This window comes from Halictus rubicundus, chromosome 3 (assembly GCF_050948215.1).
Source record: "Halictus rubicundus isolate RS-2024b chromosome 3, iyHalRubi1_principal, whole genome shotgun sequence".
Classification (NCBI taxonomy): domain Eukaryota; kingdom Metazoa; phylum Arthropoda; class Insecta; order Hymenoptera; family Halictidae; genus Halictus; species Halictus rubicundus.
The window spans coordinates 22385119-22399690 of NC_135151.1; the positions used below are offsets into that span (position 1 = coordinate 22385119).

General features: G+C 36.3%; 1 protein-coding gene across 10 annotated transcripts in view; it reads right to left on the minus strand.

The window, feature by feature from the left end:
• Pde8 (phosphodiesterase 8) overlaps positions 1-14572 on the minus strand; it is a 38920-nt gene that overhangs the window by 3078 nt on the left and 21270 nt on the right. For 5 of the 10 annotated variants that reach the window (XM_076786035.1, XM_076786034.1, XM_076786038.1 and 2 more), the window contains 15 exons: positions 8093-8152; positions 7772-7962; positions 7161-7220; positions 6999-7065; positions 6423-6590; positions 5780-5994; positions 5505-5680; positions 4562-4692; positions 4270-4374; positions 3995-4197; positions 3000-3278; positions 2239-2365; positions 2014-2151; positions 1112-1273; positions 65-194 (listed from right to left, as the gene is read on the minus strand). In XM_076786035.1, coding sequence (XP_076642150.1) covers positions 65-194; positions 1112-1273; positions 2014-2151; positions 2239-2365; positions 3000-3278; positions 3995-4197; positions 4270-4374; positions 4562-4692; positions 5505-5680; positions 5780-5994; positions 6423-6590; positions 6999-7065; positions 7161-7220; positions 7772-7962; positions 8093-8152 — 2212 coding nt within the window. Of the gene's footprint in view, positions 1-64; positions 195-1111; positions 1274-2013; positions 2152-2238; positions 2366-2999; positions 3279-3994; positions 4198-4269; positions 4375-4561; positions 4693-5504; positions 5681-5779; positions 5995-6422; positions 6591-6998; positions 7066-7160; positions 7221-7771; positions 7963-8092; positions 8153-11922; positions 11959-14572 lie in introns of all 10 variants that reach the window. The other 5 variants (XM_076786041.1, XM_076786036.1, XM_076786039.1 and 2 more) reach the window with 3 other exon arrangements.

Sequence of the window (14572 nt, forward strand, 5' to 3'; positions counted from 1 at the left end):
GAAGAAATTCTCCGTGACTATGCGACACTCGATCGCGATAAAAATAGTAGAAAGGATTACCAACCATCCCAGGCCTCGATCATGTCGTTGATGATGAAATCGATGAAACCGATTTGCGATTTCGGGATCGAGCACGTTTGCCTGTCGAACATCGGCATCAGAACAGGCAGCTTCAAACTTTTCTCCTCGTCGGTCTGCGGAGGATTTTCAAAACTATTATAAAATCCTCAGATATGTGCAAAATTTGGGGACAAACATGTGATAGCACTTACTTGTATTATTATGCATTATTACATGCTTACACGTAACAATTCTTAGTATGCAAACATGTGAATATGCTATTACATTTACAAATATGTAAAACTTTCTTGTTTCTAATGATTCTATTTATGAAACTTCTGCCCACATATTCGTGACACTTTCCTGACTGAAATGGTACCAAACGTGACATAATTTTTGGTTCGCATCGTTTAATTCACGGTATAGTAGAACATCGATTGACCGAACTAATCTATGGGACACGAGTGTTCGGATAATAGAACAATTACGTTCGAGGAAAAATTAAGTAGAATTAAGCTGATCTGTACGATCTGTATTAATCTGTTTAAATTTGAAACTTTAATTTTGAGAATTGAGATATCGTTCGGATAATCGAGGTTCTTCTGTATCGTGAATCAAACGAGTAAACATGATCGGAATTGCGTCGTGTTTGGGCTGATTTTAACCAGAAAAATGTCGCGAATGTGTTGGCAAGAGTTTCGTGGAAGAATGATTAGAAAGAGAAACTATTTTGTCATTGGAGTCTACTGTTTCATCGATATTTGCATATCTCCAGGCGTCACTGTAGATTGTAAGTTATTCAACCTTTTAACGCACAAGGGAAAAATAAAATTTAGAAAAAGAAGCTAGTGAAGCAATGTGAAATGTTAATCGGAAAGTTCAACGCAGTTTTTGATATTTGGTTTTGGGTTTTCCACGTGAAAGGGTTTCAAACTTTCGATTCTCGCGTGAACAATTCTTTGGACGCGACGATCGTTGAACGAAAGAAGAGCTTGAGCTGACGAAGGGGCCGTTCCGGATGCGACAATCATTCTAAGTAAGTGAATTTTACCTGAGTAAAGTATTCTTCAGCTATTCGCCTGGTCCATTCGATACAACTTTTCATTGGTCTGGCCGGATTCGACACGTCCGCACATTTGATCATCATTCGTTTGACCAGTGCCACGTTTTCGGGTTGCAACACGACGGTCATGTCCACGGAGTCGACGTAACCCTGTGTTTAAATTGCAATTTTTCACAATAAACAATTAGATTATAATAATTTCACAATAGACATTTAGATTTTCCCTACTGCTCAGGAGCGGTCGAAAGTGGGCAGTGTAAACTCGAGAAAATCGGACAAACTATTCCCACTTAATGGAAACATTATTAATCTATTTCTACTTCAACTTTAAACACTAATAAGGTTTGAAATAAGTATTTTTTAACACAATCGATTAGTCAGATTAATATACTCCAAAGAGTAATGCAAATATTTAAGACAGCTACTGATAAAATCCAGAGGTGAAAATTATAGTTGCTCGAGCATTCCCTCGAGGTAAGTGAATTCTTAATCTACAAATATTTTTAAACGCTAACACGTTGCTAAGGGTGACTGAAATTTTTAAAGTTTAAATAAAAAGTTCTAAATTAAGAATTTCAAACAAACCATTCGCCATAGGTGCACAAGTTATTAATGTACTTACAATTTTAAACACATATTGAAATTCCGTTAAATAAATATGGTCGGGTACAATCGACGAGTAGAAAATTAAGACCAGACGCATTAAGATAAATAAAACAGAAGTACAAGAATAACGTTGGCAGCAACAGAAAGTTACATAGTTATTAAAAAAGAAAAATATTTGATGGTACCTAAGAGCTTGTCAATTGTAAAAATAGAATCACTTAAAAGATCGAGGAAACAAATTAATTAATTCGATTAAATTGTTAAAAAGTATTAGTGATTCATACGTTTGCTTGGTCTCCAACCTTCAAGCTGCACAAGTTCATAAACCTGGCCAAATGTTCGAAGTGTTTCGTCATTTCTGTTGCCAGAATCATGTCCACCACCGTTTGACGAACATGCTTATACGTGTCTCGTTCCAAATTCTAGAACAAACGTGAAATTTCGCTGGTTGATCTTCACTTGCAAACAATAATAAACTTACGAATCTAATTCCACCGTGCTCGTTTTACCTTGAAGATATTCACGCTGTCGTCCGACAATGTTAGCTTGAACGTCAGGGCAGCATGGTGTGACTCAAGCACAGATATATCGTTGTAAAGTATTGCCAATTTGCTGTTAGAATTGCAGAGGAACTGGCTGAAACGGGTTCAAGTTCAAGCGAACAGCGGAAATCATTAACAAGGTCTTCACTGAGAATCAACTTAACGATGAACATATTTCAGAGTACTCTTCATAATTTAAGAATCTATGCAAAATATTTTACAAAGTCTTAAAAATACTTTGTCAATTTTTCACATTTTTCTGTTGTATTCCAGACAGAGAAAGAATTATATTTCGAACGTGTGTGAGAATTTGCTTATAAAAATATTGGTGCTTTGACTATAAGATATGAAAATAAGTACTAAGTAATTATTAAAGTAATTAGTAAGAACTGAATGCGTATTTTTGATCTCTAAAAATGATCTATAGGACAAATATTTTAGTATCGGCACAACAAGAGTTCCACAGGAATGAATTACTTTTGAACGTTTGCTGCAATGATCGACAGAATTGTTAGTATTGTAATAGAAAAACTTCTATTTTTATATCTTCAAACTAAACCTTTACTTTCCAGAGTTATTCTTTGTCTATTCTCGTTGAAGCTTAAGAGGTAAGAACATTTTTGAAAAATGTTTTAGGGTCCACGGTTTAGAACAGTATTAAAGAGTGCCATAACTATATCGATCCCGGTATGGGCAGATTTTAAAGAGGAAATTGAGCTTCGGTTTACCTCGATTTTCCCGGATGATCTACATCGTGGGCAGCAGACGCGATTAGGGCCGAGACCTCGTCCAAAGGTTCCAGGATCTGTTTTAGCCTCTCAGATTGCATGAACCTAGCGGTCGCTTGAAGGACGTCCGCAGCATGAGTCGAATTGTGATAACAGTTCTGAGATCTGTAATTCATTTCGAGCACGGCCAACCAGTTCTGTATGATTTTCTCGTCGCAGTTCAATCTTGCCGGTACCTGGTATAGGTTCATGATAGTCATTCCCAGAAAGAGCAGCGGTCTGAAACCAAGAGATCAGATAGATAAACAACGACCTTCTAAGAGAGACTCTGTTCACTAATTATTAGTAGACAGCTTCGTTAACCCGTTGCACTCGAAGCTATTTTCACTCACGAACGATACATTTCTTCCGACCTAGAATATTTCCCTTCTATATATATATACTTTTTTCATGATATACATATGAAAATGGTACAACTTATTCGTACAATACTGAAATGTTAGTAATTTATTAAATACAAACAAATTTAATGACGTCAAAAACGCCTTACAGTCGCCATTCGAGTTGTAAGGGTTAATTATTAGTAGAAGAATTTAAAAATACTGTTATATCATTTTTAACCTACTTAACATATTAAAAAAAAAAAATTAATTTCACTTCAGTTCGTTGCAATCCAGATGGAAAATTTTCATTTCGCATAAAGATCCGCTGTCTAATTATTAGCTTCGAATTGGGTTCTACAAGACCAACGTTGACCTCGAAGTAGGTTTACAAATGTATAATAAATGTTGGATTTAAATAGATCTAGATATACCTGTTAAGGGGGACAATAATTTAATCATCGATATTGCATACAGGGTGAAAGAATATTTTTACCCTAAATCAATTAAATCTTGTCAGTTTCGTAACGCAAGCCAGTCACTTTTGCTGCTAGGCAGAGTTTAATTTCGAGGACGGAAACTTAATGTAAATATTTTTTCGATGATCCGGCATACCTTCTCTCCGTCAAAACCTCGAGCTTGAATATGTCGAAATTCCATTCCAAACACCTGTCGAGTATTTCTGCGATTTCTTGGGGCCCCCTGAACCCCTTGATCTGCATTCGCGAGCTGCTCGGCGCTGTCGTCAGACTTCGTATAGTAGACAGCCGCGTCGACTCGGCCGATGATCTTCTCGATTCCCATGGTTTCCTCGGCGACTATAATGATCCATGTGTGAACGTTGCATTCAGTAATCGCTCGTTAATAAATTCGAAAAATTAGATTCTCACCGCAAGCAAGGCTCCAACAAGATCTGTCGCTACGGGATCAGCATAACTTCTGTCCTCTTTAAGATGCGGCACATACAACTCGGAGACTTTGAGCATCTCTATCGCCTGGTAAATTAGCAAATACAAATCTGGTGATATTGTTTACTTCCTGCAAACAGTCTCTATTATTTAGTAATATTGCATTCGAGAGGACGAGACATGAACATGCTCTGTTTTTTTTTTTTAATTTTCGGATGAATCGAAAAGATCTTCGGGGAATGAATTTTGTTTGAAAATTCGAATAAAACGATACCTTATCGATTTGCGCTGCTGTCTCGGGACTCGTCGATTCCGTAATGGCATTTGAGAGAAGAATGATCACCTTCGTGATAGGTGCTTCCAATTGCATCGAATGCAGTTTCTGCAAACTGGATCGCCTATGATCTGAAATACAAATAATCATCGAATGCTACGGTCCAGTTACTTGGAGACAATTGGAAGAGTGAAAATTGTATTGGCAGCGCTCTGATTAATGCCCCAGTTTTCTGTTTACCGATTCGATAGTTTTACGACTGTCATAGATAACTGAAAAAAATGTATAGGTACATGTATCTCTGATAGCCTAGTTTCTAGCGTTGCGCATCGACACCAGGTGTGCGGAGCGCTAAAAACAATTTTATATTATTTTATAGAAACAACAAACATGTATCTATCCAAACTTTTAGCCATATTTTTAGAATACCAAAAGAAATAAATTTTTTAATAATAGTAGATGCAACTTTAAAAGCTCAGTAATCACAAATTAAAAATATTTGTCACTTTTACGGGTCCCGTGAACCCACTGTTAAGAATTTCAAGCTATTTTTTCCGTGCTAAAACGAAGGTTAAAAATGTGCTTTTTCACATACTAATCCCAGAACGAAATAAGTAGATTGCGTTGCTGGGACTTGTTGGTTCACGATTGAAGTTGCCATTGCTGTTAGAAGATATTTCGTAAAAAATTGTGAAATAATCGCCGGTAGATAATATGTTCAAACACGTTGCCGCTAACAAGTATTATCATTGCATTCGCCGCTGGCGTGGAGATATTTTCCACGTGGAAACTACGAGTAATGATGATAATGGACACTTGATTTTTTGGATCGAAGAATTGTTTTTCAGGGCTATAGTCTGTGCGGTATCGTTCCTCTATAATTGGAATTTCTTAATAAGGAAAAGAGCTTTACGAAAGAGTTGAGAATCAAGTTGAAACTCACCGTCAATGATACTGGACTTAACATCGGAGGACCTCCTCGGCGTTGTACTTTGGGGCCCAGTTTTTGGGAACGCTGGCTGCTGCAGAGGCGTGGTAAGTGGACTCATTGGACTTTGCGGATCAATGTTTTCTGATAGATATGTCGTGTCGTATATGTATATATAATGAGTCGGTTTTCTGCGAACACAAGTTGTTGCGAGCAAATTCAGAAAATCGATTATCGACAGACTCTGGAGAAATATAATTGTTACCGGCGGAAGAATTGAATCGACTCACTTTAACGATGTGCAAAAAGGTATCACCCTGCAGTTGATAGTGATCATCTGGTTGTTCTTTCGTCTGCAGTTCATGTTCCCTTCGAACTCCCGGCCCTTGCTGATCTGTTGCTCCATCACCACGAAGTTCTCGTAGTGCACCAACTCTCCGATGTTTTTCCCCAACATTTCGCTCGTTTTATAGCCTAGTAACTTTTCGCTGATTTTATTAACAAACTGCAACAAACAGAAAATACACCTGCTACATTTCATACAAATCGTAGGCTGACGTCAGCACTCATTCGGTGCTACGAATGCGATGGTTAATGGTCCATTTTATTACTCGTCAGAATTTATCGTTAAGTTATAGATGAAATTTCATGTAAAAAATTTTGAACAGAAATACTATAGTTGCAACGAATGCTCAAACCATTGAAAATGCAGATATCGATTAACTAGAAGTAAACGTGTAACGCGACTCTGATAAATTAAATGTGTACTACAAAATACTGAAAAAGGCGAATAAAAAAAAGTAACTAGAGCGCGAATGATTAAGTAGTTCTATTTGAGCGGAAAGCAGTTCTATTCTATTCTAAAAGTGGTTCTATTTTAAGCGAAAATTTATTAAGTGGCAATCGATGACTTTTTACAATTACTCACGTTACCTGTACAATGTGTTTATCACTGGTCACATGTACCATGTCACGGCATCTGTCAAGTGCCAGATACAGTGCATTGGCAGCTGCGAGTTGAGTCCTTGGCAGCAACGCGCTCGTATATATCCCCACTAATTCGTTTATTAATATTCCCTCATGGGAACACTCCATTAATGCCTGAAACGTGCGAAATAATAGAGAAAAAGAAAGAATCTTTTTTTTGGCAGGTTAACGCTTCAGAGCGACCATTTCGTATAAGTGTTTGCCGCTATCGTTCGAAATAGGACGAAAGCCGGTCCCGAGCAATCGTCTTATATCGGAACAAAAGTGAAATATCTAGAACTCGCAGGAGTTACAATAACTTTCTGATATGTAAAATACTTGAATGCTAATCCAATGACGTTCGTCATGATTTAAGAAACTTTGGAAATTGTCGATTCAATAGTCGAACCGAAGAAACACTTTGGACTACAAAGAACCACCTACGCGGCCTTAACAGATTAAAGAAATGTGAAAAATTGAGAAAAAAAAAACATTCGTGGAGAAGCAAAATCGATAGTGAAACAATGCCTTTGTTTAGCTTACCCTGTTAAAGCCCGTGTCAAGTAAATCCAGTGCCACGATTTTATCTCTCTCGCCATACATGAAGTACCTGTCGAGATCGACCAGAAGAAACATGTCAGACAATACGAATCATTCAATTCGCGAACAATAAGACGAATATTAAAAAAAAAGAAGTTAACTTACGATTTCTTTACTAGAGCTATAATCACGGAATTGTGGTAAACGGGACTAGACCTAATTGCCCTGGAATCAAAATGAGGAATTCACCATCTGTATTATAAAAGTTGAAGTTAAATAAATATGTACATATATGTTGTATAATATGAAACACATGATTGCAAAAGCTCGCCTAAAATAGAAAAATTCAGTTCCTTTTACAGTAATTATTGGTTCGGGAGGTATTTCGAAAAAATGTTGCACTCTCTTCTATGGGATTACATAGAATATTTTAAATAATCTATAAGCTATAGTTAAGCTATAGTTTGTAGCTCTATCTTTAAGCTATAGTTTGTTTATGAAAGTCAATGAGAACCGTTCTATGACAGTTTTGTACATAAAATGGAGGGGTGGGGGGGAAATTTGATGACGCAAAAATTGGGAAGTTTCTGTTTTAAAAAATAGTACAAGTGTATAATTGCACATGCAAAAGAAAAGTGTTGTGCAAAAAGATTTTGAGTGATTTAGCACACTTTAATATTTTTTGTAATTGACAAAAGATGAGGGAGTTTGTTGCGTGAAATTTTGCGGTGCATTGATTAGGTTGTAGACGTTCAGATAATGATTTTCGGCCGTACCTACAAATTGTATCAGCCTCTACGGCGCGTTGCCCCCGATGATCGATGATTATTAGCTCGTGACCCCGACTTTGGAAAAACTCCACTGCTTTTTCCCTATCTTTCGCCACCGACACGCTCCACCCCAATCGCCTCGAAGTGGTAGCGAGTATATCCATTTGTTGATCATCTTTGGGGAAGACCAACAATATCTGACGTTCGAGGGGTTCGATTCGAAAGAAATAATAAATGCCACGATAAATCGACGTGTGTCAATAGAAATTATCTATCGGCTTTGTTCGACTGCTAGTCGATAGATCATGGGGAACGAGGTTTACTTACTTTTACGAGACTAGGAACACTGTTCGTTAACGGATAAGCGTCGATATCCTGTGGCCCTTTCTGCAAAACAAAACAATCTCATTAAAAATCTTCGACTCGATCCAAACAGAACACTTAAATTGCCACAAAACTATAGAAATGTACAGTTTCGCGCAAAGTTCTCGCCTGAAGAAAATCTAATTTTTTCGTTATTTAATATTACCACTGACAGCATTCAATTTATAACTTTTCTATGAAAATATATTTTTCATATTTTGTAAAAGAATACATTCTTGGCCCCAATAGGGTATGCTCCCCGGTGGAGGGGATAAGCGAACTAATATCGTGTAGCTACGTGCGGCTTAGATCAAGGCTTTACTGTACTCGTAGAGATTATGGTATAATCGGACATTAGTCCTAAATGTTTTCCTATCTTGAATTCTACTCGTTTGAATAGGGTCGCGAGGAGAACCTACTAATTCAGAAGGAACACTATTCTGTGTTCTCGGTGGTGTAGTCGTTTTACAAATTTTCGCTCGTCGCCTTGCACGCGGAGATCCATTCACACTTTTATCCTTCTCATTTTGTGGTTCCGCGCTTTGCATTCGTATAAACTACGGTGCTCGACTTGGAAAACTGCGCGTTCGCCGGTATAACCTATTCATGTTAGAGTTACGTCAAATAGACAAACGAATCGGAGGCCGGCAAACCGATCCGCTAAGATACGAAGTTTGCCAGAGAACCGGGTAACTGAGACCACCATCTCGATTATGTTCGTTAGCCTTGCCGTCAACCAAGTTCAGAACGGACTTGAAATTGTTTCGTTTATTATTCAGTGCACTGGAAAATAGTGACATTGTTTCACTGCTTATCGGAACTGTTCCTTCTGAGCGCACGAAACGTTCCAAGTACGAGGCGTTGTTCGAACAAGGATGACATGATATTGAATCATCGTCGTTGCTGGTTACGTGCGCGACTCGAACGCGGGACACGCGTGTGCAATGATGATAAATTAACTTCGCGGATGTGCATCCTCGTCGGAACTTTCAATTTCAACAAGTTGAAGTATCCTAGTTTCCATTGGAGAGGCAGAAGTCGATTTTCAAACTGTAAACACTGTATTACCGAATCAGAAATAAAATTGGTTTTTGATCTATGCATAGTTCATTTTCACCTGCGGAAAAGGGGATTGTCGTTTCAGTAACTGTTCTCTGCGCCAGTGTACTAATTGAAATCCAGATTTTTCTTGTCGATTTTTGTTGAAACGGAGAAGACTTGTTAAAATCGCAGGACGAGCAGAGCACCGTATGAAGAAGACAAACACTATTGTCCTGCTGGAGTAACTATTAGAACATGTTACTCGGTACTGAGCCTTTTAAAATTAGGAGAAATTAATTCCATTCTGGATGTAATGAACCAAACTTCAATATTGTTTTTAAACTCGAGAAACTATGAGTCCTAAAATTTTATTTTTGTTAGGATGAAGACGAATAAATACTGTAAAGTCTACTTTTTATTTGTCAAAGAATGACAATTGAATAAGTAAAAAGAGATAGAACAGTATCACGAAAACAATTTCGTGAAATGAAACAGTTTTTCATTTTTTTTTTCTATGTTTCTAATAACTAGTTGATCTATTAAAAACATAGTAGCAGTTTTTGAAATTAAAATATATCACTTTTCAGAAGAACTGTCTAAACGTTTGAATAACTGCTTATATTATAATTATTATAATAATATCATTATTATAATTATTAATATCTAATATAATATTATTTATATTGTAGGAGAGAAAGCTTGTAAATTTTGTATCGAAGGGAGAAGGGGTTCTTAAAAAGATTAGCCCAAGAATTTCCTGAAAGCCACGCTTTCCAAAAAACATTTTTTACGAATCCAAATCACTGTTTTGTGACATCCAACTGTCTCAAATACCGAAAGATAACATTCATGTTCCTAGTGTAACGATAATTATTTGCGATCAATGCTTTGTCTGTTCCCAGAAAAATTTGTCAATGCAGATTTTGCAATCATAAGAAAAGATGGCTACCAAATAATAACTTAGTGTAAAAGATCTGTACAACGAAATCGATTCCACAAACCGCAACTTTCTGTTTACGTATTATTACCAGTTTCCAAAATAACTATTTACAACATTTATAAATACAAAAGTCCTGATTAAAACAGTTATGAAGAATCTTTATCCGGAATAACTGTAACGAACAATCGAAATACCCAATTATTATTTGTTTCCCTTTAATTAAGTGACTTTACAAAATACTACCTACAACAATGAAACGAAAAGAGTTATTTGTTGAATTAAGAAAAAATTGAAAAGAGTCTTGAACGTGATGGTGAACTCAAATTAAGAATAACTCGTCATCTCCAATTAGAAGGTTCACACTTTACCAGAAGCGTATTGATAGGTTCTCTAATATTCCTGTTAAATCAAAAAAGAATTTCACAATTGTCTTCCAAAAGGTCAAAAGAAATGATCAAACTATAGAGTGTCCCAAAAATGTACTTCCTTGACAGGGGAGATCCCTTAGGTCATTTGAAGTAACTTTTTCCTTTGCGAAAATTTCCTCCGCGGCTTTGTTAAGGAGTTATTAACGAGAAATGTTGACCAATCAGGGCGCGGCTACAGAGGACAGATTCCGGCTCGGCCAATACCAACGCCGCGCTCAGCTGGCCCCCTGCTGTTCTCGCGCCCTGATTGGTCCGTGTTTTTTGTTAATAACTCCTTAACGAGACCACGGAGAATATTTTTCAAAGGAAAAAGTTACTTCAAATGATCTCAGGAATTATCCCTGTCAAGGAGAGTAGAGCATTTTTCGGACACCCTGTGTATTCCACAGAATTACTGGTTTGTTTATGAACGAAATTGCTACCGCCAGGGAAAAATTCATTAAGTAGACCTCACTTGTTATTTTTTTATTTTTAAATGACTTAAAATATCTACCAAGAGCTTACTAACAGGATTTTCACTAACTATACCAAAAGAAAGATAATAGTCATGAACGTAATTATTACGTTGCTTGGAGTGACTCGTTGGTTCACGATTGAAATTACTATTGACGTTGAAAAATCTGTTAAAAAATCTTCAGCCATGGACCACAGACTTCCAAAAATTCTATTGCACGTAATATGAATCCCAAACGAAATTATTGTGGCTGAATCCACTGAAAGTCAACTTTTCTCGCACATTTTTAACCTATTTTTCAAAGATCAATCCCGGTTACTAAAAAATTAGAATGTAGATCTGATTTAGGTCAAATCTCGTCGTCCGAAGATTACAAAATTATTAGCCGTAGACCATAGATAAAAAATTATAAAATACTCCAAAATTCCAAAATTATAGAATATTCCCAAATTATAAAATAGTCCAAAATTCCAAAATTATAGAATATTCCCAAATTATAAAATATACCAAAATTATAAAATATTCAAAAATTCCAAAATTATACAATATTCAAAAATTCCAAAATTATACAATTTTCAAAAATTCCAAAATTATAAAATATTCCACAATTCCAAAATTATAAAATATTCCAAAATTTCAAAGTTCCAAAATTATAAAATATTCCAAAATTCCCAAATTATAAAATATTTCCATATTCCAAAATTATAAAATATTCAAAAATTCCAAAATTATAAAATATTCAAAAATTCCAAAATTACACAATATTCAAAAATTCCAAAATTATAAAATATTTCACAATTCCAAAATTTCAATATTCCAAAATTCCAAAATCAAAATATCCCAAAATTCCAAAATTATAAAATAATAGCCAGCAGATTATAGATTGAATTTTCTTTGCTCTGTCAATGTGACAACCATTCGCATCACGTACCCGGGAAGCTAACAAAACCGAGGGCGGTGGCCCTTTCATGTGTGTCCTGCTTTTGCTGGCGTGCCATTTTTTGCGAACAGAGCCGCACATTAGGTTGACAATCCAGTTGTACCAGGTTCTCGACCGGGGAATCTTTTCCTCGGTGAATTCGGTGTCATGGCAAACGAAAATCCGCACTTGAGTCGACTGCCTTTTGTCCAGCATCCTTAATGATCAATTGTGACTGTCCCGAGTGTCGCATCAAAGGTCCCTCGATCGGAACGATCGAGATCGCGAACGGATCGATTCACTCGTTCGACGTGCAGCGGTGCATAATTTGTTCCGGCGGAAACGGTCACCGAGTTTGATCCGCGATTGATCCTTGCCACCTAGATCAATTTCTGTCAATTGTCCTGTGTCTCCGAGGTAAACATGCCGAACCGTGGTGAAATTCTTGGTAACGATAAATTGTTTAATGAAACGGTAATTTCTACGATGCAAAACTCGCGGAACGCAACCGGGAAAGACGTTCGAGAATATCCGACGCGATACTGATCGGTCGTCGTCACGCACCGATGCTATCATTTCGCTATTATAAAATCTCGATAACGAAGCCTCTCCGTGGAAGTTCACTCGTCGACGTATAGTTATTGATATTGGCAATTCTATAAACAGCCGATAAAACGTCACGTGAATCGATTATAAATATACGTTATCGCGGTATTTTTTTTATGGGAGAATAGATACTGTGATCTGACTTTCGCGAAGAACAAATAGAAGATACTCGCTCAGCGATGCAATTACGAACTATGGGAAAAATAATTCGATCTTGAGTTCACGATAATGATAGCGAACTTTGTGACGAGGGTAGAAGTACTATTGTGGAAGAAACTTTTAGAAATGGTCATTCACGATTTTGGTAGAGTGGTTTGCATTAAAATAAATCGAATGACACTGTTTACGTTGAACACTAACCGAGTTCATTTAAGCTTTTGGTCAAAATAAATAGTCAGAAAAATCCAACAGGTCGCAAAAAATTATTTACATAATTATTGGGTGTACAATTAAATTTCCTTTTATCACTCTATTGTGGATGTTAAGACATTTAATCATTAGTTTACTATTAAATGTAGACTCAAAGAAAATGGCACAAATTATGTTCCAAGTGTTCGTGAAATTTAAAAATATAATTTGCAAATTGCGAAAGAGTAAATGGTAAACATTAGATTGCATGAGAGAAAAAATATGGTTCAGACGATAGGCACTGTATTTTTACATATTCTTATAACATTGAGAGTACCATGTTTAGGGTTCTGACAAAATTACTTCGACGTAAGTCATCATGAAATCAACCGAGAATACTAAGAATAAAATAACTAATCCTATACACTTGATCTCTTACAAAACTAAACCGGTTGAGAAGCTTAAAAATATAGCTCATACTCGTGTACCAATCGACAGACAGTGAGACAGAATTCTAAAAATAAAAATGTTTGAAATTCTATTTTCGGCAGAATGATTTTTAAACGAAGTGTTATAGACGCAGAAAGTATATGAAGGTTCTATTGTGTCACTTCTGCGTTCCGTATCAAGATAGAGAAACTAATCATGCGGATTTTATCATTTATGACAAAAATGGGAAGGAGTGTGAAAACGTTAGAAAAATTTTAAAATACCGTTACATTATTTTCAACCTACTAAACATATTAAGAAAGAAAATAAATATCTATTTCACTCCAGTCTGTTGCAATTCAGGTGGACAATTTTTATTTTGCACAAAGATCCGCAGTCTACTAATCGTACATATTAACTTCCTTGCAAAGGCAAACAGGTTCAGAGGAATAAACATTTTTTACCAATGCACTTTTGGATTATGCGCGCACCAAATACAGGTAGACAATTATCACAATGATTAAAGCATCTCCGAATCCACTTTCGACGAAACCGAAAATAGCGGATAATTATAAATGATTTTCCTAAAAAAATAGAAATATAGTAAAATTAAGAAATAATTCAGTGTCCATTTTTACGTCCTAAGGGGAAGAAGAAAGACTGATTTTCGAAACGTTCAATATAAATTATTGCAAAATTACATATTCGAATGTCTAGGCCAAGGTTGTTTAATCGATCTTATTTCAATTATAATTGCCTTCAGACATCCCTTCAAAAAATCATAATCGAACGGAAAGATTTTGTCGCGTCATCCTAGCGATATCTTTGAATAGAATGATAACTGGACTGCAGATTTGGTGCAGTTTATACCAAGAGGCTGAAAATACAATCTTGCAAAGACTATAGAGGAATTTCAAAATACTGTTATATATTTTTCGACGTGCTAAAATTATTGCAACTACATTTTCCTTTAACTTCTGTTTCTTTCGGTCGACTCGGAAACTCTTCCGCAGTCTAACGAGGATCAACAAGAAAGAAAATGTCTGGCTACGAAAATAGTCTGAATTTAATAATTAACAGGTGTGTCAGAACTTTTATTTGCAAATGAACTCTTTGTCTCGCTCCTCCGGCTTTTCTGACTGCAACCCGGTCTTGTCTATAGACCGTCTATAGACAGCAGTTTATATCCTGTCTATAGACGGTATCGAGAATGGCAGTAAGGAAAGCACGGTCGACAAAATGTCTCCGAACGAGCGGAAACAGTTCATGAATAACTCCG